General features: G+C 38.7%; 2 protein-coding genes across 7 annotated transcripts; one reads left to right on the forward strand and one right to left on the reverse strand.

Moving 5' to 3' along the window:
* Positions 1-6,827: 6,827 nt before the first annotated feature.
* On the reverse strand, positions 6,828-19,506 carry ppef2a (protein phosphatase with EF-hand domain 2a). Of its 6 annotated transcripts, none has more exons than XM_047592422.1 (20): positions 19,360-19,506; positions 19,085-19,158; positions 18,532-18,660; positions 17,619-17,678; positions 17,431-17,439; positions 16,510-16,637; positions 16,365-16,419; positions 16,070-16,245; positions 15,613-15,727; positions 15,193-15,239; positions 14,555-14,721; positions 14,434-14,470; positions 13,598-13,747; positions 13,182-13,520; positions 11,710-11,895; positions 11,477-11,619; positions 10,856-10,962; positions 9,839-10,005; positions 9,044-9,131; positions 6,828-8,462 (listed from the first exon to the last, which is right to left on the reverse strand). In XM_047592422.1, exons 4-20 carry the CDS (start codon positions 17,668-17,670, stop codon positions 8,209-8,211), a joined length of 2,220 nt encoding a protein of 739 aa, XP_047448378.1. In that variant the 5' UTR covers positions 17,671-17,678; positions 18,532-18,660; positions 19,085-19,158; positions 19,360-19,506; the 3' UTR covers positions 6,828-8,208. The 6 variants fall into 6 exon arrangements, 5 of the variants coding, with proteins under 5 accessions (XP_047448378.1, XP_047448379.1, XP_047448376.1 ...); XM_047592423.1 differs by having other exon boundaries at positions 18,532-18,657; positions 19,360-19,388; XM_047592420.1 differs by lacking the exon at positions 19,360-19,506 and having other exon boundaries at positions 18,532-18,657; positions 19,085-19,321.
* LOC125012457 (flavin reductase (NADPH)-like) lies at positions 19,445-27,005 on the forward strand. The gene is made up of 5 exons (XM_047592425.1): positions 19,445-19,577; positions 23,362-23,589; positions 24,608-24,809; positions 25,852-26,016; positions 26,188-27,005. The coding sequence occupies exons 2-5, from the start codon at positions 23,455-23,457 to the stop codon at positions 26,343-26,345; spliced, it is 660 nt and encodes a 219-aa protein (XP_047448381.1). The 5' UTR covers positions 19,445-19,577; positions 23,362-23,454; the 3' UTR covers positions 26,346-27,005.
* Positions 27,006-27,578: the final 573 nt, after the last annotated feature.

Raw genomic sequence — 27,578 nt, forward strand, 5'->3', positions numbered from 1 at the left:
TCGTGCCACCACTTTTGTGAAGTATTTGCAGCCGTGTTGCACTAACACGTGTGTATGTGCCTTTTTACATCAAGGCAAACATAAATACATGAAATTAGATGTTTGGTTGGTATTGCTTTTATTCACCCAGTGCAAAGCAAACAAAAGTAATCCATGCTCTTCATGGGCAAAAAAATAAATAAATAAAAAATCTCAGTATTATGTAAGACGAAGCAATACAGAGTATGTAAAATAAATTGTTGATGTTTTATATGGGGCCACATGATATTTATGTTTATTTTTTTCCCGAAATCTTTGTTAGTTTCACTCATACGAGTGTTTTCTTTATTTCTGTAGTGTGATTTAGTTGTTTATTTCATGAAAGTAATATTCGGCTTGACTACAAGCACATTTCGTTGATGATCATTTCAATTGTTTTCACACTTAAAACACATACAAAGTTTTAAAAGATGGACCAGTAAGTGACACTGGGAACTGGGAGTGGTTGGAGTTTTGCGTGTTTGTGTTGGACGAGTATGTCTGTGGAGCGATGCACCATCTCTGTCAAACTGTAGAGATTTACTGGAAGGCTGATTATCTTGACTGAGTAAAACATTAATGCTGTGTAACATATCTAGATGAATGAAGCCCTCCTTCAGGGATGAGCATGTGTGCCATAACATCCTTTTATTATTACTTTCCTTCATTTTCGTTTTATAACAACATCTCCCCATTCCAATATTCTAAAGTCACTAACAGACATTTCCTTTTGAAATCTACTAATTTGTTTTGCTGCTGAAAATGACAATCCCCCTTGTCATGTTAGGTGCAAAATGATTTAAAGGTAATATCCATTTTTAGTTTTGATAATTTACACTGCACAGATGTTTCTACAGTGCTTTTGTAAACATTTCTAGTGTATTTGCAAAAAAAAAATAAAAATAAAAGTTGCAGTCAAATGCAAAGTTCACACTGTTTGCTGTCTTTTGTTTAACTGCCTACCTTCAGAGGAAAACATATGTATTCATGTGTGATGGTAAAACTCACACAGTTTCCCTCTGCTGAAGCTGATTACTTGTGCTGTGGTTTTCCGTGTTTCTTTTGGTGTTTAAAGGTTCGCTCAGATTTCACTGGTCAAATTCAGGCACCAAAACTCCCAGATATGTGATGTGATTGGTGCATATAGGAATGACGGGTGATTTTGTTGCCATACCCCCACTGTTGCTGTATAGGGGAGAACTGAGGATTTTTGCCAGTTACTAGAAATGCACTAGTCTTTAATCCATTACTCCTAGTTACCTTTCAGACTCAAATGCTTTCATAACCCAATGTGAACACAAACCAATGAGAATTTTTATAATCATAATCATTTAAAGTGTTTTTCAGAATTTAAGATGTGAAAATTTGCTTTTCATTTTAATAAGCGAAAGATGTAGGTTCATTGGTTTAAGGAGGTTTGTGATTGACATAACCTCTCTCTCTCTTTCAACCATTATTAGTAGTACCATTTAAAGAGTGTACTGATGAAACAAAGATGCAACGGGCCTTGCTGATCTAAGCTATGCTAACCAAATGAGCTATGCTAACTGGATGAACTGACTGGTGGTGGTACAAACATGAGCATGTGTACACAGTTGGAACAAATCTATTGACTTTGGAAATTGGATAGCAAATACATCCACTCAAGTTCTGTACTTGAGTATATATTTGAGGTACTTGGTGTAATTTGTTTTTAATTTTATGCTCCTTTGCACGTTTACACATTTTAACAGGTAATATTGCGCTTCTTCCTCTTCTACATTTACTTATGTGCGACTGATCACATTTAAGATGAAACCAAACATTTTGAGTGTAACATCATCTACAAGTTAATCTCTAAGTTGTTAGAAGCTCCAGTAAGCTCCAGCTAGATGTGCATATCTTAACTTACAAGAGCTGTAAGTATCGTCTTGCACTGAACTGCATAAATGTAGAAATGAATTCTGAAATGAAAGTTTTATCCTGTACCTGTCGCACTAGTAATATATTATTTCAAGGGCACTTAGTAATACACTTCAGAGCTGGCCGTGAGTTGTTTGATAAAGTGTATTTCTTTTTCCTGAAAGAGTAAAGAGCAAGGATTTGTTTTTGCCTCATCATTTGCACAAACAGTAAATTCAGGGGAAGAAAGATAACAAAACATGACTCTGCTTCCTTTTCAAACCCATGCTTTCACTGTTTTGAGCATAAAAACCTCCATATGAACTGCAACAAGTTCAGGCTAGCAGTAAACGTGGTTACACATTTCTGTCATTCACACCTGTGTGAAAGATAAGGCCACAAATTCCCAATAGCACAACGTGTGTGCACAGCATCAACCTTGTGTTTGTTATTCTGCCTTTTAGCCTCAGGGTGGTTCTTCCTGTCTGAGCTCTTCTGAGAACTGAGAATCATATGTCTCTGTCCTCAAGGTGATTGTCTCAGGGTCTGCCGGCATCAGCATGCCATATTTTCTCCTTCAGTTTTTAAATTAAGTTGGAGTTAATCACCTTTTAGGGCTTGATTAACATTCAGAAGGGATGAGGGTATCCTCAGGAGGAAGAGTTCAGTTGGGTTCACTTTTGTCTTCCTTAAATATCTTTAGCCTATTTATCAGCATGACTACTTTTCTTTTATCACTTTGCCAAAACATGAATCCAATGCAAAAAGAAGAAAGTACACAGACAGCTAAAGGAGTTATGAGTCACAAATAAAGAAAATATAACAATGAATCAGTGTTTTAAATGCTTATACTCTTTTATTAATCATTATTTTGTTATGAATATAGCAATCATTGAGTTTATTTATTTATTTTTATTTTAGAAAAAATGGTAAACTTGATTTCTAATTTTACCTGAATATCTATCTATCTATCTATCTATCTATCTATCTATCTATCTATCTATCTATCTATCTATCTATCTATCTATCTATATACAGTAATCCATGAAATTAATGAATGAATGAACAAAAGTATGCATGGACTAACAAGACATTGAATTGTCCAGTATAGAGGTGGGGCTGTTCAAGTCTTTCATTGTTCTCAACGTTAATACAAGGTTTCCTTGTCTGAGTACATACATTTTAGTTTTCTAAAGGCATGTATGCTCTTTTATGAAGATACATACTCCTGAGCAAGTCACTTTCTGAGTGCCACAGAGTAATCTAAACATACTGATGAATATTGTATCAAGCATTGAATGAGTGAGTCTGGAGTCTGACTTTGATGTTGGTTTAAACAACTTTCAGGCGTTTGAATGTCTTCAAGTAACAAACAGTTCAGTTAAATAGATTTAGTTAAGTAGGTAGAAAGGGTTATATAAACTCACATTTTCTAGGTAGGAAATTAGGTCTCCTGTCTTGTTAATGGCCTTATTCCCTCATATCCTGGGAATGAGGCAACATTCCTGAGACCTATTTATTGTTCACGTTGTGAACCAAAAATATTAGACTCAATAAATAGAGACATAACCCGTTACAGGATCCTAAAATGATGTGACCAGAGGTCCTGTTTGTTTCAACCAAGAGACATCACATTTATAGCAAATGGAGCACATGATCTGTTTTGAAAGGCTGAAACCAGACAATGTTTGACATTTATTCACTGTCATCGTCATTGTCATTAAACAAAAAATGTCATCAAACTTTTTCCTTCTCAGGATCTTTTCTCTGCATCCAGTAGGCCTACTTTACAAGGACCCGTGTTGTTCAACATGTTCCTTTACAGTATAGTGTTAAATTATTGCAACAATAATGTAGGAGTAAGACTAAAACTTCAAATAACTGTCAAGATTTTCTAGTGAGCGCACATAAGCACTGAGAATGTGACATTTTTCCAAATATGGAGATACAGAATTCCAAGTTTCCAAAAACAGTTGTAAGTCTTCCTTGGTAACCTTCGAAGGAAATCTTTTCAAAAGACCCATGAGATAAACAGTTTCCAGCTGGTGCTGAAGATGATGTCTGAGTCAGTCATTTCTTTACAAGGGAGTTAGCAGCTTGATGTGACTTCGAAGCCGACAGAGAAAAACTTTTTAGGAAACATTGGTTTATTAGGGTTTACATGGTGAAGATGAATGTTCCATGTGCAGTGTTTTTAAGGAACCAGTCATGTGTTAAAAGAAGCAGCATCAAGTGCTGAAAGCTGAATATATGAACATTTATTTCTGCTGGGATACAGTGAGCTTCACAAACACAGAATAAGTTACAACTGCAGGCATTTTAATAGAATACCAAGACCGTGGAGGTATTTAAATCTAACTTTAATAAACAACTATAGGCCTGCAGTTGAAGCCAAACCCTTCATGCGTGATTGAAGCTGGAGTTACGCTCCATTTGACTCTAAATTCTTCTGTCAGACGTCTTCATTAGGACAGAGCTCCAGCAGCTTCACAACTGTAAGACCACCTGCAGACAGCAAACAATACTCTATTCTGCCTCTAACTGCCATCCTCTTTGTCACCAGTGTGTGAGCCTCTGTGTTGGGGGTGGTGGCGGCAGCATGTCAGCCTCGGTCGCTGGGGGGAACACTCTCAATGGTGAGATTCAAAAATACATTAGGGAAAAAGACTGTTTTCACACACGTTTCCTAAAAAATAGTAATAATAAATTAAATTAAATTAAATTAAATTAGTGTTTGGTGAGACCACTGTTTGATTTTAAAGTATCAGAGAAATTCATCTGTGGATACCCTCTGTGTCTTCATGTGATCCTGATCCATGTGTTGGCTGTAGTCAAAACAAACAAGCTCCACACTCAACAACAGATATCACGCATTTTGTACTCACCACAGCTCACGAGACTGATGATCATCTCAATCACCAGCAGAAATGCAGAATTTAAGACCTCAGCGTACTGTTTCCTTTTTAAGCAGCTGTAATGTAATTAAAGACGTCTTATTTTCTCCACTGTATCAATCTGTTCTACTAATTAAATCTATATAATGATGAGAAATACAAGGTTTTCATGACATGCTTGGTCATCTTTCTTCTATTTTGCTTACAACTGAGCACAGGGTGTGTAAATCAAAGGCTGTTTACATTAATTATGGTAGCAGCAAAACAGCAGATGAATAAAATTAGAAATGTAAGGCTCCATGTCATTACAGAGGAATATAAAATCCAGCAGGTAGCTGAAATGAATGAGCTTTAGAGGGAGTGTATGGTTGAGGCGTGGATTTCAAAAGTTTTGATGCTATCCTAATCTGTCAAATAACTTGCTTAACTGCCAAACTTTACTTTTATTACTTTTATATAGTTATTCCAGCAAGAGTTTAGCATATGTTTGAGAATGCCTAACAATACCAGCTTATGGACCTGACTGGATCTAGACCCACTTTGACGATGATTACTTGCCAGTGAAATCTGCTGCCCTCACCTGAGAAGCTCACATGCTGCTAAAACCCCCTAAATTCCCTCTGGTTTGTCTGAACACAGTGCAGAGAAGCTGATGTTGAGTTGACTGGTCTGTTGTGCCTCCTGCTGGTGGGTCTAAAAAGTCTACTGCTCAGCCAGAAAATACTAACGTACTGTTAAACACTAGATGAGTCGACTAGAACACATTAGAACACTTTGCTCACTTGTATGTGTACATTAGTACTTTAAATGCAAATTTATTGTTTTTATATATGTAATAGATTGAAGTGAATTAAAGCAGTTAGTTGCTGGGTTAGGCTCTGGTTGGCCAACACCTTTTTGACTGTGTTTACTGAACCAAGCGGCGCCTGTAGTGTGTGTCTGTTGCCCGGAAATAGAGAGTGTTCTGAAGCCATGTTCAGCCTGATTGTTGCCTCACACACAAAACACTACAATATATAAATAAACATTCAATTAATATTTAATTTAGATTAAATGATGCACACTTAATGTGTAATACTTGGCCTTAAAAATTTTGTTGATTACAGTTAATTTGGTCATTTTACAAGCTATGTCAAATATTGACTTACAGTTTGTCAATATTTTATGCTTTTTTATGATGTATAACACACAAAAAATGGACAAAACTGCCTGAAATGTATCTGATATTTTATGAACAATTAAAAGGATTAGACATAAAAACAGTCTCTACTTGGGAGCCATTGGGCTGAGAAAACAAAATCCTGTTCTGCTGCAATATCTTATGTTCTTAGACAATTAGACAATAACATATTTTATTATGGACACACTATGATTGCATTCATTTCAAATTCAGATAGCACTCTTAAGCTCCTTATGTAGTCTTTGTACAGCGAAAATAATAGGGCTTTTATCTCATCTCATCTCATCTCATCTTCCATACCGCTTAATCCTGCACTAGGGTTGCGGGGGTTGCTGGAGTCTATCCCAGCTGGCATCGGGTGAGAGGCAGGGTACACCCTGGACAGGTCACCAGTCTATCACAGGGCTAACACAGAGACAAACAACCATTCGCACACGCACTTAGGGTCAATTTAGAGTCACCAATCAGCCTAACAAGCATGTCTTTGGAGGTGGGAGGAAACCGGAGTACCTGGTGAAAACCCACGCGGACACAGGAAGAACATGGAAACTCCACCCAGAAAGGCCCAAGCTGGACTCAAACCTGGACCTTGTCGCCGCTGTGCCAGGGCTTTTATCTATATTTTAAATTTTTGTAATTGTAAATGACTTAATAGTACCAATTATATCATCTATTGACAGAAACAAGGTGTCTTTTTTCTGTCAACATTTAAATATTATATACGTTGGGTTATTGCCTTATATTTTATATATTGTGACATTGTGACTTTTAGAGAATATTGGTAATATTAGAGAAGGGTTTCAAAATGCTTTCATGGACACAAGGAGAAAACAACAGAGAAAAAAATGCAACAATTTTGCATGTGAGATGTATTTACATGGTCACCAAGCCAGAAAAACAAACGATAAAACTGACACTCACACCAAAGAAAACATCTTTTAGTTGTATTAAATCATATATATTATATGGGTTTAACAGGTTGCGTTAAAGGAACAGTTAGCTTAGCATACTGACTGGAAACAGGGTGAAGCAGCGAGCCTGCTTTCTCTGTAGGTAGCAAAAGCAGACTACCAACCCCACACAAGCAGCTCCAGGAAGGTACTTCATCGAGCCCCCAAAACAGACAATTACTACACAGTTGAATAAATTCTTCAACTACTTATTTGAACAACATCAACTGCTGTGAACGTCGAAGCAACAATTTGTAGTGCATTTATGTAAATAAATAAAATCATGAGTTCTCCTTCTGGATAAGGTGAGGTCTCGTTTCCCAACCCAGACCAGTCCCGGTGCATTGTTGGCATGAAGCACTGAAACTAAACATCATCAGTGCACAGTGGACTTAACTTCAAACACTCCAAATGCTAAGGCACCAGCAACATTTAGCCACAATGAATTAGTGCAGCAACCCTCGTTATCACCTAAAGTCATTATACTTTAGTTTCTGGTATCTATGAAGTCTTTAGGAGGAGCTTAGTTGCAGAAATGTTGGTGTTAGGATGCAGGGCTATCAAGGAAAAAGGAAATGACTGCACAGTGATTTTCAAAAACAACAGTTACACACAGCAGGATATAACACCAACCATCCCCCCTCCTTCCTATTAACACTGAAGAGAAAAAGAGACAACGATAACCTGACTTTTATGTCTTTACACTTAAAACTATAGAATTAACAGATTTAGACCTTTGTGCGTAGTCTCAGTGATTAAATGTACGTCAACAGAGAAATACGATTGTTTAAGGCTCAGCTGATTAGTTGATTGAGAAAAAAATAAGGATTTGCAGCGCTATACTGTTTTATGACTCTACGAACTTACTATGAGTTTCGAATGCTGGTCATCTGAATGTGAATGAATTTGAATGTTGTTGTTTTCTCCACTAATCACATGGTTCTGTTCCCGTGTTATTTTTCAACTAGTCTAAACAAATAAAAGACACCCTTTTCCTGAGCAGTTGCATTTGTGCTTCACCCACACTTGCTCTGTCAGTAAAACCGCCTCACAACGTGAAATAAAAACGCTGGCGGTCAAACACCCTGAACTCTAACCTCCTCCTAATCCCATGTGATCCATGCGGCTGTTGCTCTGCAATATCCTGCGTCTTCATGTGCGTCACTGAAACAGCTTGTGTTGCCTGCCTTGCCTTCCCTTCCCCTTCCCCTTCCTCCCCCCTCCTCCTCCCTGCTGCCTGGCAAGAAGCCTGTTTTCAGTCTGCGCTCTCTCTCTCTCTCTCTGGTCAAATGTTGGGATTTCCCTCCAGCTTTGTGAGGTCGGTGGTTGTGCCCATGAACATGCTGCGTCCTCGCTCCAGTCGGCTCTTCTTGTCCGTGAGCCGGAACGCCTCCATGAACTCGTCAATGTCGATGCTGCCGTCCTGGTTGCTGTCGATAGTGACGGCCAGGTCAGAGATAGCCTCTTCTGTGATCTCCATCTTTAAGTAGACGCTCAGCAGCTTCCAGGTCTGCCTGAAGTCCTCAATGGTGATGAAGCCTGAGGTGGAGAAGGGCAAAGGGCAAAAAATAGAAGGAGATGGTGAGGCAGGATAAAAACAAACTAAGAAGCAGGGAGACACTGATAAGTGTGCCACTGTATGTGTGTGTTTGTGGTGGAGGAAAGCGCGACCAATAGATCAGTGGGTTAATCCTCACGATTCAGGATGCTGGAACATGATGTTGCACGCTACAGGTGGATTAACAGCGTCTGAGCTTAAAAGACGCCTCTCAATCTTTTCACACAGTCCTGACATACTTTGCACCTCCGCTGAACTGTTTTTTTTTTTTTTTTTTTTTTTAAACCAGAATCACAGAGTATCTTTGTAGAATGAATCTGCTTCTTTTTCAATGTCCATATTATTAGAAAATTACAATATTTCAACATTTTGAAGTGAAAATGATGATTTCATTAAAGTTAAATATCTATTAATACTTGACGTCTATTTTACTGGTGGTAGAACTGTCTCTTGACATTTTTGCCATATATTTATCTTTTCAGGATATCATGTTATATGTGTTTATGATGACAAACACAAGCACCTGGAAAGGCATGTTTTAACTAATGAACCATTATTTTACCTGAGTTGTCTGTGTCTACGATCCTGAAGATGGTCTCTAAAGTGGAGCGGTGGCGGTACAACGTTTCCAGCAGACTCTGGTCAATGTGCTATAAAGGATAAACAGCAAGGTTTTTTACTCTCATTACACAGAACAAACAACACAAATAATGAAGATGGATGAATGAAAAACACTAAGTAAGTCATTAACTGATACTAGCCTATCCTGACAATAACATTTGATACCTCCCAGTTATGTAAAAGTAGTCTGTCTCCACCTGTTACTGTCAGACAAACTCTGCTTTATAGTTTGTCTGACAGTAAATATCTATCTATCTATCTATCTATCTATCTATCTATCTATCTATCTATCTATCTATCTATCTATCTATCTATCTATCTGTGTGTGTGTGTGTGTGTTTGTGTCTGTGTGTCTGTGTGTACTTGTGAGGACATTTCATCCTCACTTTTCTGGCCTCACCTTTTGGCTGTTTTGAAGGTTAAAACTCAGTTTTAGGGTAAAGGTTACAATTAGGTTAGGGTTAGTGTTAGGGTTAGTGTTAGGGTTAGGGTTAGGCATTTAGTTGAGATGGTTAGGGTTAGGGTAAGTTTTGCATTATGCCAATGAGTGTACTCACAAAGATGGCCGTACAACATTATTGATTTCATTTTCATGGAATCCCTGCTAACGGGAGTAAATAAGATCTAAAAGCAGAAAAGTATCCAGTATATTTGGATTAGTTTTCTGATACATTTTTACTAGAATGCCACCAAATATACATTTTGATGTATTTGATTGTAGACAATGTTTCCTTACGTCTGTGTTGGGCCCTTTGATGGCGAGCTCATTGAACCAGTCTTGGTAGTCTATCATGCCATCACTGGTCTTGCAGGTGACCAGTTGACAGCGGAGCATCCTCCAGGGAAGATTGAGGTGCATGACACTCTCTACTGCAGAGGCCCAGTCATTCAGAGACACATGGCCTGGATGGAGGAGGTACATAGTATTGATAAAAAAACAAAGTCATCCAAAGACATTACTGTTGAAAACAATTTCCTCTCTTCACTGGAAAGAATATATAGTGCAAATTTATAAATACAGTGTAAGCTGTTCTTAACATTACATCATTTCACCATAAATGCTACTAGCAACACTCAAGATATCACTTTTACAAAGACCCTTTATCATTTGTCCCTTGGTATTTATCAGGGATCTTCTTCACCATCTAGTTACTCTGGAGGCATTACCTTGGCCTCTAGTATCTATCTGGCTCATCTCCTGTGCAACCAGCTCCTAATTTGGGTACATTTTTAAAGTTATGCTTAAATTTCTTAATTTGTTTTATTAATAATTAGGACTAGCTCAGTTGACCACTACTCTAATATGTTAAAGGTGTATTTTTAATGATTGAACGGGCTAATTTATCTTTCCGTTCAGGTACATCCCCTTTGCATGTACGCACTATATCAAAGATGGGAAAACACCATTTCTGTTGGATGTACTGTACTTATTTCTTTTTCCCATGATGATATACTTCACGAACAACCCTCTTTATCTAAATTAGATCCAATTTCTGAGCTAATTCCAGCTGAAGTTTCTGTGAAACTGTAAACTGTTCTTTGCTGGACTTTTGTTCAGCCCATATGTTGTTTTGGTCCTGAATGGGGGTTATTGTGCTCCACAGAAGATACAATGGGGGGAGCTCACATTTCACCTGTTTGTTCTTTGAGAACTACAGGGGAAAGAAAAGTACACAGGAGATTTGCCACAAAATTAAGTAACACCTGATCCACTGAGGATGAAATCGGTTCGCGAAACTCAAACTACACACACCTGTGTTCCCTCTGTCAAACTTTTTGAAGGCACAGATGAGGTCAGACTTGTGTGCAAAGAGCTGCTCCCGCAGAACTTTAAGGGCTGAGCGCTCAGTTTGTCCGACACTGCAAATGACATAATGGTAAACATAACAAGTGACTTAAACTTTTTTCCAACAAACTGTGTGAATGTTATTATCATCAAAGACCTTCTAGGTCAAATCATTTGAAAGATGAAAACCAAGAAATTCTATATTCTTCAAATACCCATGTACCAAAACATTCTAATTAAATCAAATTAAATTAAAACAATTGAATAATTATGATAACAAATGTATTGTTTCTTAAGCTCACAAATTAGCATGTATATTATAACCAGTTTTGTGCCCCCTTTCCAGTCTTTAAGCTGAGCTCGGCTAAGCTAAGCTAAGCTAAGCTAAGCTAAGTAAAGCTAAACTAAACTAAGCTAAGTTAAGTGGCTACTGCATCATACTTAAGAGACTTATGAAACAGGATATTTATATGTAATTATTCTCTCAGCAACATCATCAATCAAACACACCCTGCAACCGAAAAGAATGATCAGATAAACAGATATATAAAGAAAAACATCAATGAATAGTGCTCGGTGGTTTTGCACCTTTGTCTCACAGTGAGCTCTCTGGTCATGCTGCTTGCCTGGTACTGAATTAAATAAGGCACGAGATCTGGACCCAGCTTCACGTAAGCCCCCCTGTTGCTTCCCACATCGTAGTAGTTGGAGGCCGAAAACAAAGTAAGGACCTGATAAAACAAGAAAAGGACAAACAATTTGGTAATTAAAGAGCGAAAGTGAACTGTAGGATTTGTTAGCACCCCACTGTCTGAGCTTACCTTGCGGTTGTGACAGAACTCATAACCGTCCTCCTTACACTCGTGGGAGCGGATGATGAGCTGCAGGCTGTGTCTGTTCAGGAAGTCCTCTGTGACATTGGGACCCCAGTAGCAGCCCCCACCCCTCACCTCGTTGGGGACGCAGCCATCCTGAGACATCGGGTCGCTCCACAGCAAGTCCAGGATCTGGTGGCACACAGGAATCACAGGATGGAGGCATTACATTAAACAAAATCTGATTCTGGTAAGTAAACTATATTGTCATTGCACATATATTGATCAGGGTTCCCTGCTTTCTCATGTGAAACTCACTGACAATGGTCAAACACACAAATTCAGTGGTCAAGTTCCTTTTTTTATAGGTTGAGGATCATCTCTGAAACCAAACATTTTCTGTTAAATACATGCTCAAAGACTTTAAGACATTAAGACATTCATTGTAGTTAACTTGGTTTGATGTGGAAAAATGGTGGAGTTAACCTATAAATGTGTCAGAATCATTTTATTTCCATTTGTTTTAAATCTAAATGTGATTTTAAGGTTTCTATTGAATATTATTTAGGTTTGTTTAATGGTCTATTAAACTACATTTTACTTAATCTAAATTCAGGTTTAATGTTGTTTTCGAAGAAGTTCTCTTCCAGGAGCCGACTTGACTGCAGTGATGATGTTAATGAGAGATTCACAGAGATTGAGGATAATTGGACCTGAATCAGAATCACATTCAAAAACCAGAATAGACCACTGGCTTTTACGGCCAGTTTGAAAAGCAGACTGATCACTTCAGAGAGATTAAAGACGAGGTAGATTATAGCACAGGAACACTCATCTAGGCAACAAACCACAGCACCTCCTCTGAGGTGAATGTTGAATAGAGCAATGCTTACCAATGCTCACCAGACTGTGACTGGAGCAGGACTGATGCAAGAAGTGGTGAACTTTGATGACCCTCTGATTTGTGGACACTCAACCAAGTCACATCCTTCACTGAATCTTATATATTCGCAAAGTGTTAAGTGTAAATTATGTGTAAATTATTTTAATATTTTTGATGAAACTAGTTAGAAATTCTACAATAGATACTACCTTGGGTGGTAGGACCGTGGGAGGTTCTGTAGTGACTGAGTGACTACTTTCTATGAATTAGGCTGAAGAAAAACAGAGTACTCTGATTACAGCAGTGTCTAACATAACAACATTGTCTTCACTATTAATGAATACGTTTATTCTACTGTCTTGGTATTTCCTTACATAATTTATTGACCTTTCCTGCAGATGTGGTGTGATTTGTTAGGTTTAGTTTTCATTTATCTTGACTAGGCTGCCTTCGACTCACTTAACATCTGGTAGCACTAATGCACTGCTTTTTTGTAACTGATTTTCCTCTACAAAAACTCACATAAAAATGTTAAAATGTCTTATTGAGGATGTCACTATCTCAGATATATGTCTGCCCCATTACCCTTCTTCACCTGTTTCCACTCCTCCTTGGTGTTGTCACTGTTGAGAGATTCCGAGGACACAGACATAGAGTCTTTCTCTGGTTTGCTGACCGCAGAGTTTAAAAGGGACTGTTTCTTCCTGCGGATCTCCAGCTCGTCCTCCGTGTTCGCTTTGATCCGGTCAGTCAAGTCCTGCAATGAGCGGTTGTGGAAGCAGTCGCGTGTTCCAAGAGGTTTGGGATATACGAGGGAGGCCCGACGCTGGCCGATCTTGTTTGAGAAGCCGAGATCCTCATCTGTGTCTGAGTCAATGGATATTCCCGTTGCGACGTGGTGTCTCTTCTTCGGAGGTCTCAGTGCTGAGACATACTGAAGGAAAACGGGAGAGCACAGATATTAGAGGTTGCCAATATTAATCACAAGTTTATCACATGATGGCTCCTCACATTGTGTCTGTCGACTCTTGCAAGGATGCCGAGGTCCGTGCTGTCAGAGATCCCTCCATGGAGGACCAGCACCTTCTGGTCAATCACTGTTGCCAGGGGCAGCCAGCTGAAAATCTTCTGCAGCAGCTTCAGGATCCGTTTGCCATGCATCTGAGTTGAAACACAAATAGGAAGTATCAGTCTACAGACAGCATTCAAGTTTGCCATGCTGTACTTTGTTTGAATGTCACTTAGTGCTGAGTAACACACGTCTGTTAGACAGATGTGTAGGAAAAATAAAGTATGTTAATGAAAATCCAATTTGCCTTGTTTGGTATGCCATGAAAATTATTTCTCATGATTGTTTTATCAATTAATGATGGTCTCATGTCAGTAGTAATGGTAAGTCCAGTTAGTGGTATGTTCAAGTTTTTGACTGTAACATGTCAGAGAAGTCAAAACAGTGAAAAATAAAAACAGGTCATAGACACAGCGTGTCTGAAACATTCAGGACATCTGAGGTTTCCTCCGTGTGTCTGTAGACCAGCTTGACCTCCCTGAGTCATCACACGCCAGATGTCCTGTAGTCATTTAGTTTAGTGACGTCAAATCCTCTTAGGCAGAGTGATCAGTGTTTTGCGTAGAGGATGGTGACTTGTATCGAGATTTGCTTGGAATGTGGCTGCACATAATATAATTTAATGCACCAAAGGTAACAGAAATTGGGAAAATTCTGATTCCTTTGACCTTGCTTCCTTTGAGCAAGGATTTCATTAGGCATTTATTCTGAACTGTTCATAAATATATATTTGTGTTTTGAGGTATGACGTGTTGCAGGTTTGCATTAGTAAACCTACCCTGTATTTAGTCAGCACCTCCTTCGTGAAGCCATACCTAAATCAGAAACAAAACAAAAAAAAGGTTACCCCAAGTGAATTTAATGACATCAGATGAATGTGTTAAATGAGTATTTGTTACCTCAGGTTGACTATATGGTCCTCATGGTTTCCTCTGTTGAGGTAGACGTCTCCCGGATAGACAAGCATGAATGAAAACAGAATGAGGAGGATCTCAATGGAATCTTTGCCCCGGTCCACAAAGTCTCCATTAAACACATAGGGCTTCTCTAAGGATGGCATGCCATTCTGTAACAACAGAAAGAGAAAGCTGGGTTATAGGAGCAATCTGTAGTGTGAAGGCCTCTACCACAGAGAACAACTCACTAATTTCTTTGTAACTGAGAAAGAAAAACATGTTGCAACTAAAAACTCTAATAATTAATTGATTGTCATGCAGCTCTTCAAATATGACATTTATAAGCCCTATTTATATAATTAAAATGTGATTATGTTACAGTTTTGCTCATTATTTTTCTTATTTTTCAGTTCTTACTGTATACTCATATTTCATACACTAACATTGTGCAACCACTGCAGATGTTGATACTATATTTTAGTGTATATGAACTGAACTGAAGTAGAGCACTTTGATTAAATAACAGGATCATAGCATTTGATCAGCTTTGGCAGAAAAGTACAGTTGCTAAACTAATAGACTAACGCTTGATTCAGAGGTTGAAAGACAAAAACATTTCCAAAAGCTTTCAAAGTGCAAACCTTGTAGAAAATCAGCAGCAAGTCTTCCAGCTGCCCATGCAAATCACCTATAATGAGGAGGAAATGCACAAACATAAAAATTCAATTAATAGCCAATAACAACTAAAAAGAAAGGGACTGTCTCCATGAAGTGACAGATTTATTGGGGTGTTTTGGGTGGTAAGCTGGTGGCTGAAGACTGGGGCTGCCTAGTCCTGCTGATTCTTGTTCTCAGTCAAATACAGAGTATGTCTAAAGGAGGTTAACAATAACAGTAAGGTAGTTTGCCTAAAATCTTACTTAAATGATGAGTGTTGCTAAATGACTAATGTATTCAATCTGTATAAGCTGACTGTAATCACAGTATTTAAACTCTATAGCTATTGTCATTCCCAGTCCTGGAGTCTTTCACAAAACACACTTGGCTTTCTCTTATCTCACCACAAATAGCGATTTCCTTGCTGTGGCAGGTGGATATGCGGTTGATATTTGGCAACATACGGAGCCGTTTCCATGTCTCCATGAGGAGCTGGAGGACATAGCGAGAGTGCAGCTGCTGCTGGGAGAGAGGCTTGTTAGCAAGAAGGTCGCAGATGCAGAGACGAACAGATGAAGTTAATCTTAACTGGAATGGTCATTTACACTACCAGTCAAACGTTTGGCCAAATCTTCTCATTCAGTTCGATGAAAAGGTGTGTCCAAACCTTTGACTGGTAGTGTACATCATTATATATTCTCTTGCAGATAAAATTCTATTAGAAATCTATACTTTGAGGCCACTGACAAATATTGTATACCATCTAACTGCAAATTAATGAATAACTAAAAGTAAACTAATACTCATAAACTTTGACACAAAACCATTGAACATGTCAGCAGTGCTGTGTGTGGCTCCTACCTTCTTGTTCCTGAAGGCTTCCACCAGACCGACAGCCTGGTTTGCTGTCAGAGGGAAAGTGAGGTGAGGTCCTGAGTAAATCTCAGGCACTTCAATGTTGTTGTAGCAGAAGTACCTCTCCCACTCTGCATCCTGACAAACCTCGTTCTCTCTGAAGATGTGCGAGATCAAATTCCCTGAAAGGTTGAGAGGATTCAGACAGAAGACAGAAATTCAGCTTGCAGAAGGAATATAAGACAATTAAAAAAAATCTGTTCATTCAAATCCAAACTGGGAATCAGTGCAGGAAGCTCACGTTCATTGCTTGATGGTGTAAAATTGTCCATGAGGTAGCCGAGGAAATTATAAAGCTGCACAGAGAAGAGGAGACATGAAAGTTGAGCTTGAGATCTTTAGTAAACACTCAGAATCAGACTGGACTGTGTTTGTTAGTTTCTTACTTTTATCTGAGCCTGTTCTCCAGAGTATTCGATGGACTGGAAGATGTTCCAGGTGTATCTTCGTCTCATCTCTGTGCGCGCCACGTACTGACGGTACCATCGCTGAATCAGGACAGCAGCTCTTAAGGCTTAAACATAGAGGACAGGCATTAAGGCATATGTATTTTGCTGCTGACCGTCATTTTAATCATTTTAAATATATAGGTAGGTGTATTGGTAGCTATGCCAATGTTGCCATGAGATGTTTGACAATAAATAGTTCTTGAGCACTGTGACACAATCTTTGATGGTTGTGTTGTAATCTGTAGGTTCTGGTGGACAAATGCCACTAAAGAAGGACCTACAGGCTGTGAAATTAATGCAATACACAACATACGAATACATGATAAAAATTATAGAAAAAAATAAGCAAACAGTCACACTACATTGACCCAGTAAAGGTTCATGGAGGATGGAGAGTGTGCGAGCTGGCATTAGGCTACAGGCAGAGTACACCCTGGACAGGCTGCTTAATTAACAAATTGATTTGATCATTTTATGTGTGACAGTACCAAGCAGCTACAGATCACAACATTCAGGCTGAACAACCAAGTCATTTATAGATCACATAATTATATTTTATGACATTAATGTGTATCTAAGTGCAAAATTTAAAAGGGGACATGATGAGGCAGAGTTGAAATGTTCAGGCCTCCAGAGAAAGCAGGAAGGCGTTACATAAACATTGACTTGTCAATTTTTCAATGTCCACATTCTGAGCAACAGGCAATTTCTTTTAGTACGTGGAGTTGTTTTTGTGGCTTGAGATGGACAGCATTTTTCCATCTCTGTCCTCACTTGGGTTTGAGTTTACAACCAACATCTGGCGAACAGCATCAACACCAACACGACAAACAAACAGATTAGACAGATGTAGCTTACTTGTGACGGCTGCGTGTAGCAGAAAGACAGGAAGGAATACAGAGAACATGAATGCTGCACATTTAAGAATATATAAAACAAAAACATCATGATGGATGAGGTACTTGAAGGTAAACCATGATGCTTTTACTTTGGAGTCTGAGTGGTGTGGGTTTGTATGAATCATTGTCCGCTTAAAGCATTGTTACCTTTTCCGGAGTGTTTGTGGAAATGGCCGGACTTTGAGACGCCACATCCCATGACTGTTTCTATTAAAAGGACCAAAGAGAGAATTCCAAAATAAAGTACATTTATTGAAGTTATTGCATTATTTAAGTGTACAAATACATGCACACGCAAAGATAAATTATAAAGGGACATCTGACTTTTTGCGCCTCAACTCTTACATATATACAGTATGTTACATACATGCATTTTTTTAATTATTAAAAAAAAAAAAAAATACTTCTGCTTCAGTTATGGCTCCTAAAAAGCTCTTTCATTCACATAACAAATTGATGAGTGTTGCTCAGTAGCAGCAGGAGACCTACTAATTCTGGAGGACGTTCAACTTTGAGGCCTTTTAATCTTGTTATCTGCTGGTTCACTCCTACCCTCTATGACTGGCCTAAATCCTGCTGCACAGGACTCTTTCTGTCTGAATTCTACGAAGGCTTGCATTATGCAAAACAGAGGCAGTCTAACGCTATTTTCAGGAAATGGAAAAACAAAGACCTTCTAAAGTTTTTTTTTCTTTTTTTTGAAAGTCCTGCTTTATTTTTAGAGCAAAAACGTCAGAAATCAGTGCCTAGGATTTAGAAACACCCGATAAAACAATAAGAGTTTAAACAGGGATTTGCTTTGCAGTGCCACAAGTAAAGTCATTTAATAACAGATGAAAGATGAGTTGAATAAAAGTGCTAAACGAGACAAAAGTCACATTATAATTGCATTAGACCAGACTTTGAGGAATACATGGAACTATGTTTTGAATCAGAATATGTTTCCCAACTCCCTCTGAACTACCAGAGATCAGAAATGGACCAAAGTTCTACTCTTTTCAGTTTGTATTCAGTTAACTGCTGTAGAAATACATCAACCATATCAGATTTTAAAACTTACGTGGTCACCTCCTTCCTCCAGTCACCACTTCCCAAGTTTGCCTGAAGGCTTGCAGTTCCACTGAGTATTTAAACAGACATTTGCTCTGTCGCATCCTCCACGAGTCAGCCAGTATCAGATCAGCAACTGCTAGATGTCAAACAGAACTATCATTGTAGATGTAGGAATAACAGCAGCTCTAGTAACTAACGTAGGTCTCGTGTATAAAGCATGTATGAAGCAATCCCCACTGTGCAGCTCCCCTGTGCTGTGCTGAAGCTACTTTACTCTTTAGTCCCTTAGTGTGATCGCATAATCAAAGCACTGGGTCAAAAGTGGATTACTTGAGCTAATGACTTGATGCGGCTAGACGTCTCTTTATATAGAAAGATGGTAAAGTGCAGAGGTAAAGATAGAGCCAAGAGGGAGGCCAGTGTCTTTTTCTGGTCTTGTTTTTTTTTTTTAAGTGATTTGATTACAGGAGTACAAGTTGGTGCTTATGTGTCAGCTCATGGGAGGTGGGAGGTTTTTTTTAAAGGTTAGGTTTTTTTGTAAAACACAATCACACTCTTACCTGATGATGGACCTTCATATTTCAATGAAATGGAGCTGCATGTGCTGAGGCCTGTCTGAAAAGAAAAGCAACGCCTCCCACAAAACAAAATCCTCTATCATGTAACATATCATTAATATGGCTTATTCATATTTCTTTAGTCTTAATATCTTTCATTATCAAATGGACTTTGCCCTCTGTCATCCCTGTGAAAATGGTTGCTTATTAACAAAAATAACATGCTACTTGGTGCGCATTTTTATTCATTATGTTTAGTCCTTGAAGGCACTACTTACTTTTTCTTTGACAGATACATCACGTGAGGATCTTTTTTCTGCAACAAAAAACAATTTTCTCATGTAAATTAAAGGGCAAATAATAAAAGAATTTACACAATTACACAAGACGTGGAACTCGTGGAAAAAGTTGCTTTACCAAACGCACCGGAACGCTGCCGGTCTTGAACTCTCCCTAACCCGGACGTGTTGTATACATGCTGTATGCTGTTGTGTAGGTGAGTGAGCGGCTAACTTTGCTAACGTTGTTGTTGTTGACGGCTATAATCGGCTGTCTTGTTTTTTATCTGCATGACATTATACTCCAGGCTGTAGTGTTCTGGATAGATGGAAGGAATATGCTTTGTTCCACGTGTTGCACAAATACAGTAAAGAAAGGAGCGAAACAAAGCCGAAGCAAAACACTGGTCCAGTGTGTTCATAAGGGTCAGTGTGCTAATTCACACAATTAACAGTTCATTAGTTAAACCTACTTAAGCTGCACTGAGGGGGATTTAGATGGATACAATCTCAAAAAGCAAAACAAAAACAATAATAATAATAAATAAGTAACAACAACAAAAAAATGGCTTAAACGCTATAGCACCAGTGGGAAGAGAGAAATGTCTATCACAAGGTCTCTCACAGAGTCTGAGTTTTCTTCTTTTGACACTATTTCACAGCTGCGTTTCCCACACAGAGGTGACTTCATTATCTGCTTGTGATCAGTAACCATACAGACATTTATGACGTGTTGTGGAGGGAGAGTGGAAACTTAGCACCTTCAGTCAAACGGACAAAAGCTGTGTGAACCAAATGTGAATCAGAACAAACGTTATTGTTCATATTATGGTAGGCCCTGTGCATTACATGAATAGTGTTTTATTTTATATGTATTTTCATGGACACGAGGTGATTCCTTGATATTCCGAACTAGACTTGTAAAATTTCTTGAAGAAATTCTACAAGTCCAGCTGACCTTATTCAACGCTTTTTTGGATTACCATGACCTGGATGACTGAGAACCTTCACAGACAGATTCCTTCTGGTTCTGTGTTTTTCATATGAATAGTTATGAAGCATTAAATGGGCCCGGATCTCTTACTATTTATACCAGTGGTTCTCAACTGGTCTGGCTTTGGGACCCAACATCACCCCTTAATGACAGTATGAATCAGTGACCTCCTACCAAATCTCCTACCAGCCACCTACCAAATCAAAGAACATTTTCAACTTCTCAAATTTATTGAATGAAAAGATTGTGTAGATGGAAGCAGATAAAGTAAAATGGAATATCATAGTATGAAAACACAAAAACAACAAATGTAATGATAAAAAAAACAACCTGCAACTGGAAATGCTAGAGAGAGAACTATTTCCTTTTATCCTCAACTAGCTGCATTTTAATTCAAACCAAAACTCTTCACTTAAGTAACTTCAGCCTTTTTTAACAGACTCAACAGAGCTTTCATGTACAAACACGAAATGAAAGTCCAAATATGCACCTTTAGCTGAGGTCCCACTCATGAAATACCTAATATCTATCTATGTCTGTCTATACATATCTATCAGAATATCGCAATTTGCATCGCATAGTTGATTCTACACATCCCAGAATGCATTGACAGCTGAACTGAATTAGGCAGGTACTTCCAGCGCGCCCTCACACCTTTATTGACAAATTCATCAGTCTGAAGGTTGCCTCAGCATCGCTGTCAGTTTACTCACACAGGAAACTCACTAAAATATAAATAATGGTACCATTACAGCTAAACACCGGTCAGTTAGGGTGACCCTGCTGTGAATTCAAAGTGTCGATAACAGCAATTCATACAAGATACAGAAAGCATTAGGAAACCAAACTGTGGATTGTTACTCTTATTGTGTTTTATTAAAAGTAATGTCGGCCCCAGTTGAGCAGAGAGCAATGTGGCCAAATTGCTTTATTTTATTTTATTTTTTTTTTAAATTTCAATTTTAAAGGACAGCTTATTAATTGTAAACATTCTCTTTATCTAAATGTACTTATTTGCACTACAACAAATGGAAAAAATCTGGAGTTGTCATTATTTGTATATTCTTTTATGTTACTGGTCCAGCCCACTTGAGATCAAATTGGGTCACAGAAATAAAATGAGTTTGACACAATAACTGCCTTATCAGTAGGTAAATACTGAAAAACTGAGCTTTGAAGAGCCAACACCCCGTTGTACGAAACACACTGAGATTTTTGTCTATAAGAAAATCCATATCTCATATAATTTGCGTTGTACCAGCGTTTCACCATGCTACATTAGCATTAGCGAAATATAAACAAACGATGCAGATCTTATTCCATGGTGTGAAATGGCAGGTGTCACGTGCCACCTACTGTTAAGCAGTGGGAGTCGATGACACTGTTAATATTTTTTCTTAACTTTTTTTTTTTTTGCCCGATACCCACTGAAAACATGCCTGCAACCCACTTTTGGGTCGCGACCCACCGATTGAGAATCACTGATTCATACTATACTCTAAACCTTCTCTAATCCATTTCATTATTGAATTTCAGTTCTGAAAGATATTAAACACAGTGTTTCTACTTTGTGAAGATTTCATATCTTCAGAATGTAGTGGGTTATAAAACATAAGAGGGTTTCATATGTTCATACACACGAAGCGGTGTTTAAAGGTGTGCGTATGCTTTATGATTGTTGATTGAGTCACTTGCTTTTCACAACAGTACACGGAGTAGTCTGAATGGTCTGAATGACCTATTGCCTTCGTGGTGTGTTGTAATCATCCTCTGTAATAAACCAGAGAGCACATTTGCTACTAGCAGCACCACACTAAGTGAGGCAAGAACTGCTTCAGAAACTACCTGTCTGGGAAAACCATTCTGTGCAAAATGCCAGTTTCTGTCATGGTTTCTGGGATATTTACTGTGCGTGTGAGCCGTCGTCACTCAAACCACCAACGGCTCGGCCATTTTGAACATGGTTTGCATGAAGGTCCTCACAATGATCTTCTACATAACATAAATTGAGATTAAGTTAACAGTATCTGCTCTGTATCTGCAGTAAGCATCTGACCACCAAGCTCATCATACTAAGCTTCAGATATAATCAATTCAGCCCAGTTTTGATTCAACAAAGACGTGCTGTGTGCAGTTGCGTTTCCTGGAAACTAAATGTCATACAAGGTTATACAAGGTGCTAAGGTTATACAATCTTAAACAATTTGCTTTTATTGACTACACTTCAGCACTTGAAAGAGAGGTGATTAGATCATTTGTCACTCGAGTGTTTTAAATGACCCATCTGAAATTCTATAACCATAATTTGGGTGTATAAGTTGGGATTGAAGAGTTTAATAATCTTAATCATGTGATTGTGATTGGAAATATTGTCTTGTTGTACTGCTGGTAAAGTTTAGAAAAGGTGCTTGCTTTAAGTAACGTGTTTAATGTGTGTACTCACTGTATATTAAAACACCAGTCTGTCATACTGAGACTGATGGCTGAAGAGTTCAAGTCTGAATTGAGCAGTTGACAGAAGTTTGATAGTCAGTTAATTATGGAATTTGTATAAATGCAAGATGTATGCACTTTATTTATTTATTCATTTTTTAAGCTCTCACATGTTAGATCTTGTCGGTTTTATATCATTAAAATATATCACTGTGCTTTTAAATGAAGAAAGATCTTATTTGGACTTATCAGTTTGTGCTCTGTTAAGTTGTACCAGATGTTTTTCCTGTTCTCTGGCACTTTAAAAAGAAATCAAAGGAATCAATAAACCAAAATAAATGTTAAAAACAGATCACTTTAAATGTTTAGCTGCTATTCTAATCCCATTCTGTGATTTTTTGCAGCCATGCAAGTGCAACTGCTGCACATGAACTCTTGTTCACTCATGTTTTGAAACAGAGACGACACACATAAGATGTACAAAGTACATTTGAACCACTAAATCTGTCATAAGACTGACTCAGAAGGCTTCTTTATTGTACTATAATAATCATTTAGTTATGCTTGTGAAACAGGAAGGGAACTTCAGGGCAGTCAGTCTGAGTGATCAGAGCTCTCATCACATCATCACTGGTCGTATCAGTCCTGACTGAGCTCAGTGTACGAGGATGAAGATCGCTGTGCTGGGAGCCACCGGGCAGACTGGACAGCATCTGGTCAGCCAGGCGCTGCAGCAAGGTCACATTGTCACTGCTGTCGTCAGGAACCCGGCGAAGCTCACCGTGCAACATGACAATCTCAAGGTAATCTGGGTTCAGAGATGAACCCCCAATTCCAAACAAGTTGGGACCTTGTGTAAAATAGACGTAAAAACAGAATACAATCATTTGCAGATCTGGGACAGGGGCATGTTTATGACTGTTACATCAGCTTTCCTTGTAATAAGCATTTGGGAACAGATTACATGAACTGTTGAAACTTTGAAACTTTGCGCAATTCTTTCCCAGTCTTGCTTTATGTACAACTTCAGTTGCTCAGCAGTCTGCAGTCTGCGTTATCATATTATATGCTTCATAATAATCATTTTCAGTGCCAGGCTAGTGGACTGCAGGCAGACTAGGCTACAATGTCACGCTGTTGTAAGATGTGCAGAAGGTATGGATGACAGCATATGTTGCTCCAAAACCTATATGTACCTTTCAGCACTAATGTGCCTTTAGAGATGTGCGTCTTACCCATGCTATGGGCACTAACACCCCCCCATACCATCACAGTAGTTGACTTTGCGCTGATAACAATCTGAACGGTCCTTATCCTCTTTAGCTGAGAGGACACTACATTGACGATTTCCAAAATCAATTTGAAATGTGAACTCATAAGCCCACAGCACACTTTTTCACTGTCGGTCCATCTCAGATGAGCTCAAGCACAGAGAAGGCTGTGGCATTTGTGGCAGTTCTGAAAGATATTAAACAGTGTTTCTAAAACAGTGTCTCAGTTTGCACATTAAATATCTTATGTTTGTGTATTTCATTGAATATATGTTAAAAAAAATATTTGCAAATCACTGTATTCTGATTTTATTTCTGTTCTATGTCTCAGTCATTAGGGTTTGTATCAGGGAAGACATATTGTGTGTATATATATGTGTATATATATATATATATCATTATATCATTATATTGTCACATTATATTGTCAACTATAAATCACAGAAATGAAGTTCTCTGTTACACAACTCGACATACATCATTTTCCTTGTATCCTTTTTAATATGATAATTAAATAAATACACAACGATCTGTCCTTCCCTGTCGGCAGGTGGTGGAAGCTAATATTTTCTCAGCAGACAGTCTAAAGGTTCATTTCAAAGGACAGGATGTGATCATGTCCTGTCTTGGCTTCCCAACCTCCTTCTTCTCAGCAGTGACAGGATACACGCTTTCCATGAACGCTATGATCAACGCTATGCGAGAGGCCCGAGTCAACCGGGTCATCACCATGACCTCCTGGTACACGGAGCGTGAGTGTCTTTTTGGGTTTGTCAGTGTAAATAAACACACTCTTCACTGCTCTTATCTCGCAATGACTTTCAAAGCCCAGAGGATGAGTGGCACAATCAGACGCTTCAAACGACCTTTTCAGCTGTTTTTTGAGCACAGACTTGTGGCTATGTTGCATTGTGGTCTGAGGGTTTAGTCTTCATTGTTCAGAAATCATCAGTCATAGTCTTAAAAACCCACCCAGATCATGTAGTAGTTACGGACTCACATCCCCAAGAATACAATCATAAAAATATCCTACTATGGTATCACTTGAGAAGTTGCATCAACAATTAAAGAGCTTTAGTCTTTAGTGGTGTGTTGCATTAAGCCTGTTTTCTTTTCAAAAAATAAAAAGTATTCTGAAAAGATAAATCCATTTTTTTTCCAATATAAAGTTCTATTTTTCCAAGAAAAAAAAAATTCTAACCCGATACCTCCGCCCTGTACTCTCATCTGCATGGCGTAAGGACATTGGAGCATTGTCCAAAAAGAACTTATCACATAAAAACAAGAAGAAATAATTTGCCAAGAAAAAAATGGTTGTTTGTTCTCAAGTGAATACTGTGGGCATTCATACAAGCCTGCTGCCTTCATGGTAAATGGTCTTGATTTTATATAGTGCTTTTCTACCCATTGGTACTCCAAGCACTTTTACAGTCACAGACACATCCACCCCTTCGCTCACGCAAACACACACCAGAGCCACGCACTGGGAGCGACTGGTGGTTCAGTGTCTTGCTCAAGGACCCCTCGGCATGTGGCACATTCCAGGGATCGAGCTACTAAACCTTTGGATCACGGACAATCTAGCTACTGAGCCACAGCCGCCCCTACTTCAGAGGCCTCTCTAACTAGAGGCCTCTCAACTCTCTAACTAACTGATTCTAGGAAATCAGATCACATCAGTCTGTGCCTAAAGAACTAAACTAAAAATGCTGTAATGTTGTAGTTTAAAAAGCACTTTTATGTTGCACAGATTTGACATCAGAGTTTCAGTGCATTCTTCTCTTTCTTCATTAGCTAACTCTGGAACTCAGTCACCGTACCTGATCCGGTTCCTCCTTCTGCCCATGATTCGAAGCGTCCTCAACAACATGTATGAGATGGAGGCGTTTCTGCAGAAAACTGAGGACATCAGCTGGACTGTGGTTCGTCCACCTGGCCTCAAGAACCTGCCGGCCTCAGGTATACGATAGACGTCACAGGGTGTCACAGAGAGCAGCTCATTCTGAGTTTGTAGAGACTCATTATTACAACGTGCTAATTAGGAGATCTGTTCCTTGAGGTTTGAGCATATTGTTTTGTGTGTTCTTCTCTCTGGAGGTTGAGATAAAGTGATCTGTGTGTTCTCTGCAGCTCAAGAGTTTCTGACCCATGAGGGATACTTTGTGCCAGACAGCAGTGGCCAACCTGCTGGTGGCGTAGTGGGACGGGGAGACGTGGCTCGCTTCATGCTCTCTCTTCTCAACAGCAACGCCTGGGTCAAGCAGGCGGTCGCCATCATCACCAAATGAGAAAGAAGTATCCAGTGTCTTTACATCGAAAGTACAATATATATTTGCCTACCAATTTATAGCCTTATCTCACCATTTGAATGTTTTAAGATAGCAACATTTGAGGTTTTTACAATAATAAATCTGTGAGCACCATAAAGAAAACACAAAAAATGCCTGAATATGGTTCACGTTGAGATATTGCTGCAGCTGGGGGAAGAGAAAAATCTTTGTCTGCCTTATAAAATCTGCCTGATGAATGTCTGTTTAATGACGCTTGTTTAACAAATTCCTTGTTTTTATATATTTGCAAACCTGTGTTAATACATACAGTGTGCAATTATGTTGGTGTTTCTATCATCAGTTCAGGTCCATGTCCCTTACACATGTGGGGGTAATACGTTCTTTCAGCCACACGAGGGCGACTCTGACTGTCGGATTTAGTAGCTTTAACTGACATCTAAAAAAAACAAAATAAACCAGAAGGAACAAATGCCTTGTATGCAATCCCTTCATATCAAAACATGTGTGTTATGAGTTCTGTGTTGCCAATATTGAGTGTGCTGGAAGTGCAGTTTGGGAAATAATTTAAGAGCAAATTGAGGTTTGTGGCAGATATCCTGTGGTGAGCTACAATATATAATAAAAGGACGGTTCTGTCACCATCTGTCAAAGACAAAACATCTGGATGGGTTTGTTTCCAGTGATCAACATGTGGCCTACAATGCAACCTGTCTTCCAGTTTGGCTCTGCAGAGTTACATTCTCAGCTTCTGCATGTGTAATAAATGAAAGATGTTAGCTGTATGCAGGAGTAGCAAAACATTTGAATGGTTATTATTCCTCCACACACATAATTTTGTGTTCCACCTGTTTGTATGAAATCAGGGTTAACAAGTAATTCAGAAGTCTTAATTCACCCTAAGTTGATTTAAAATCACACCATTAAATTGAAATGCAGGTGACTCTGGGGTTTTATATAACTTATAATAACTGTATAACTTCTAACAGCTGTCAGGAGTAAGTTTGTAACATGTTAAATATATACACTGGTCAGCCATAACATTATGACCACCTTCCTAATACTGTGCGGGTCTCAACAGCTGTGACTCATCAGAATGGACATGAACCTTGAGGTGGCAACAGAATGCAGGCTGCATAGTAGCATGCTAACCTGGTGGGTGGTGAACATAAGACATTAAGCTACTGTGAACATCAGCAAGTTATCCATATTAAAGATTATATTTCTAACATT

Source organism: Mugil cephalus, chromosome 8 (assembly GCF_022458985.1).
Source record: "Mugil cephalus isolate CIBA_MC_2020 chromosome 8, CIBA_Mcephalus_1.1, whole genome shotgun sequence".
NCBI lineage: Eukaryota > Metazoa > Chordata > Actinopteri > Mugiliformes > Mugilidae > Mugil > Mugil cephalus.

Excerpts from the sequence above, each read along its gene's own strand:
- ppef2a (XM_047592422.1), bottom strand. The coding sequence starts at position 17,670 with ATGGGATGTGGCGTCTCAAAGTCCGGCCATTTCCACAAACACTCCGGA. Across the intron at positions 13,521-13,597 it reads CAAGAGTCGACAGACACAAT|TATGTCTCAGCACTGAGACC; the intron begins GTGAGGAGCCAT and ends GTTTTCCTTCAG. Across the intron at positions 9,132-9,838 it reads TCAAAGGGCCCAACACAGAC|CACATTGACCAGAGTCTGCT; the intron begins GTAAGGAAACAT and ends TATCCTTTATAG.
- LOC125012457 (XM_047592425.1), top strand. The coding sequence starts at position 23,455 with ATGAAGATCGCTGTGCTGGGAGCCACCGGGCAGACTGGACAGCATCTG. Across the intron at positions 23,590-24,607 it reads TGCAACATGACAATCTCAAG|GTGGTGGAAGCTAATATTTT; the intron begins GTAATCTGGGTT and ends CCCTGTCGGCAG. Across the intron at positions 26,017-26,187 it reads CAAGAACCTGCCGGCCTCAG|CTCAAGAGTTTCTGACCCAT; the intron begins GTATACGATAGA and ends TGTTCTCTGCAG.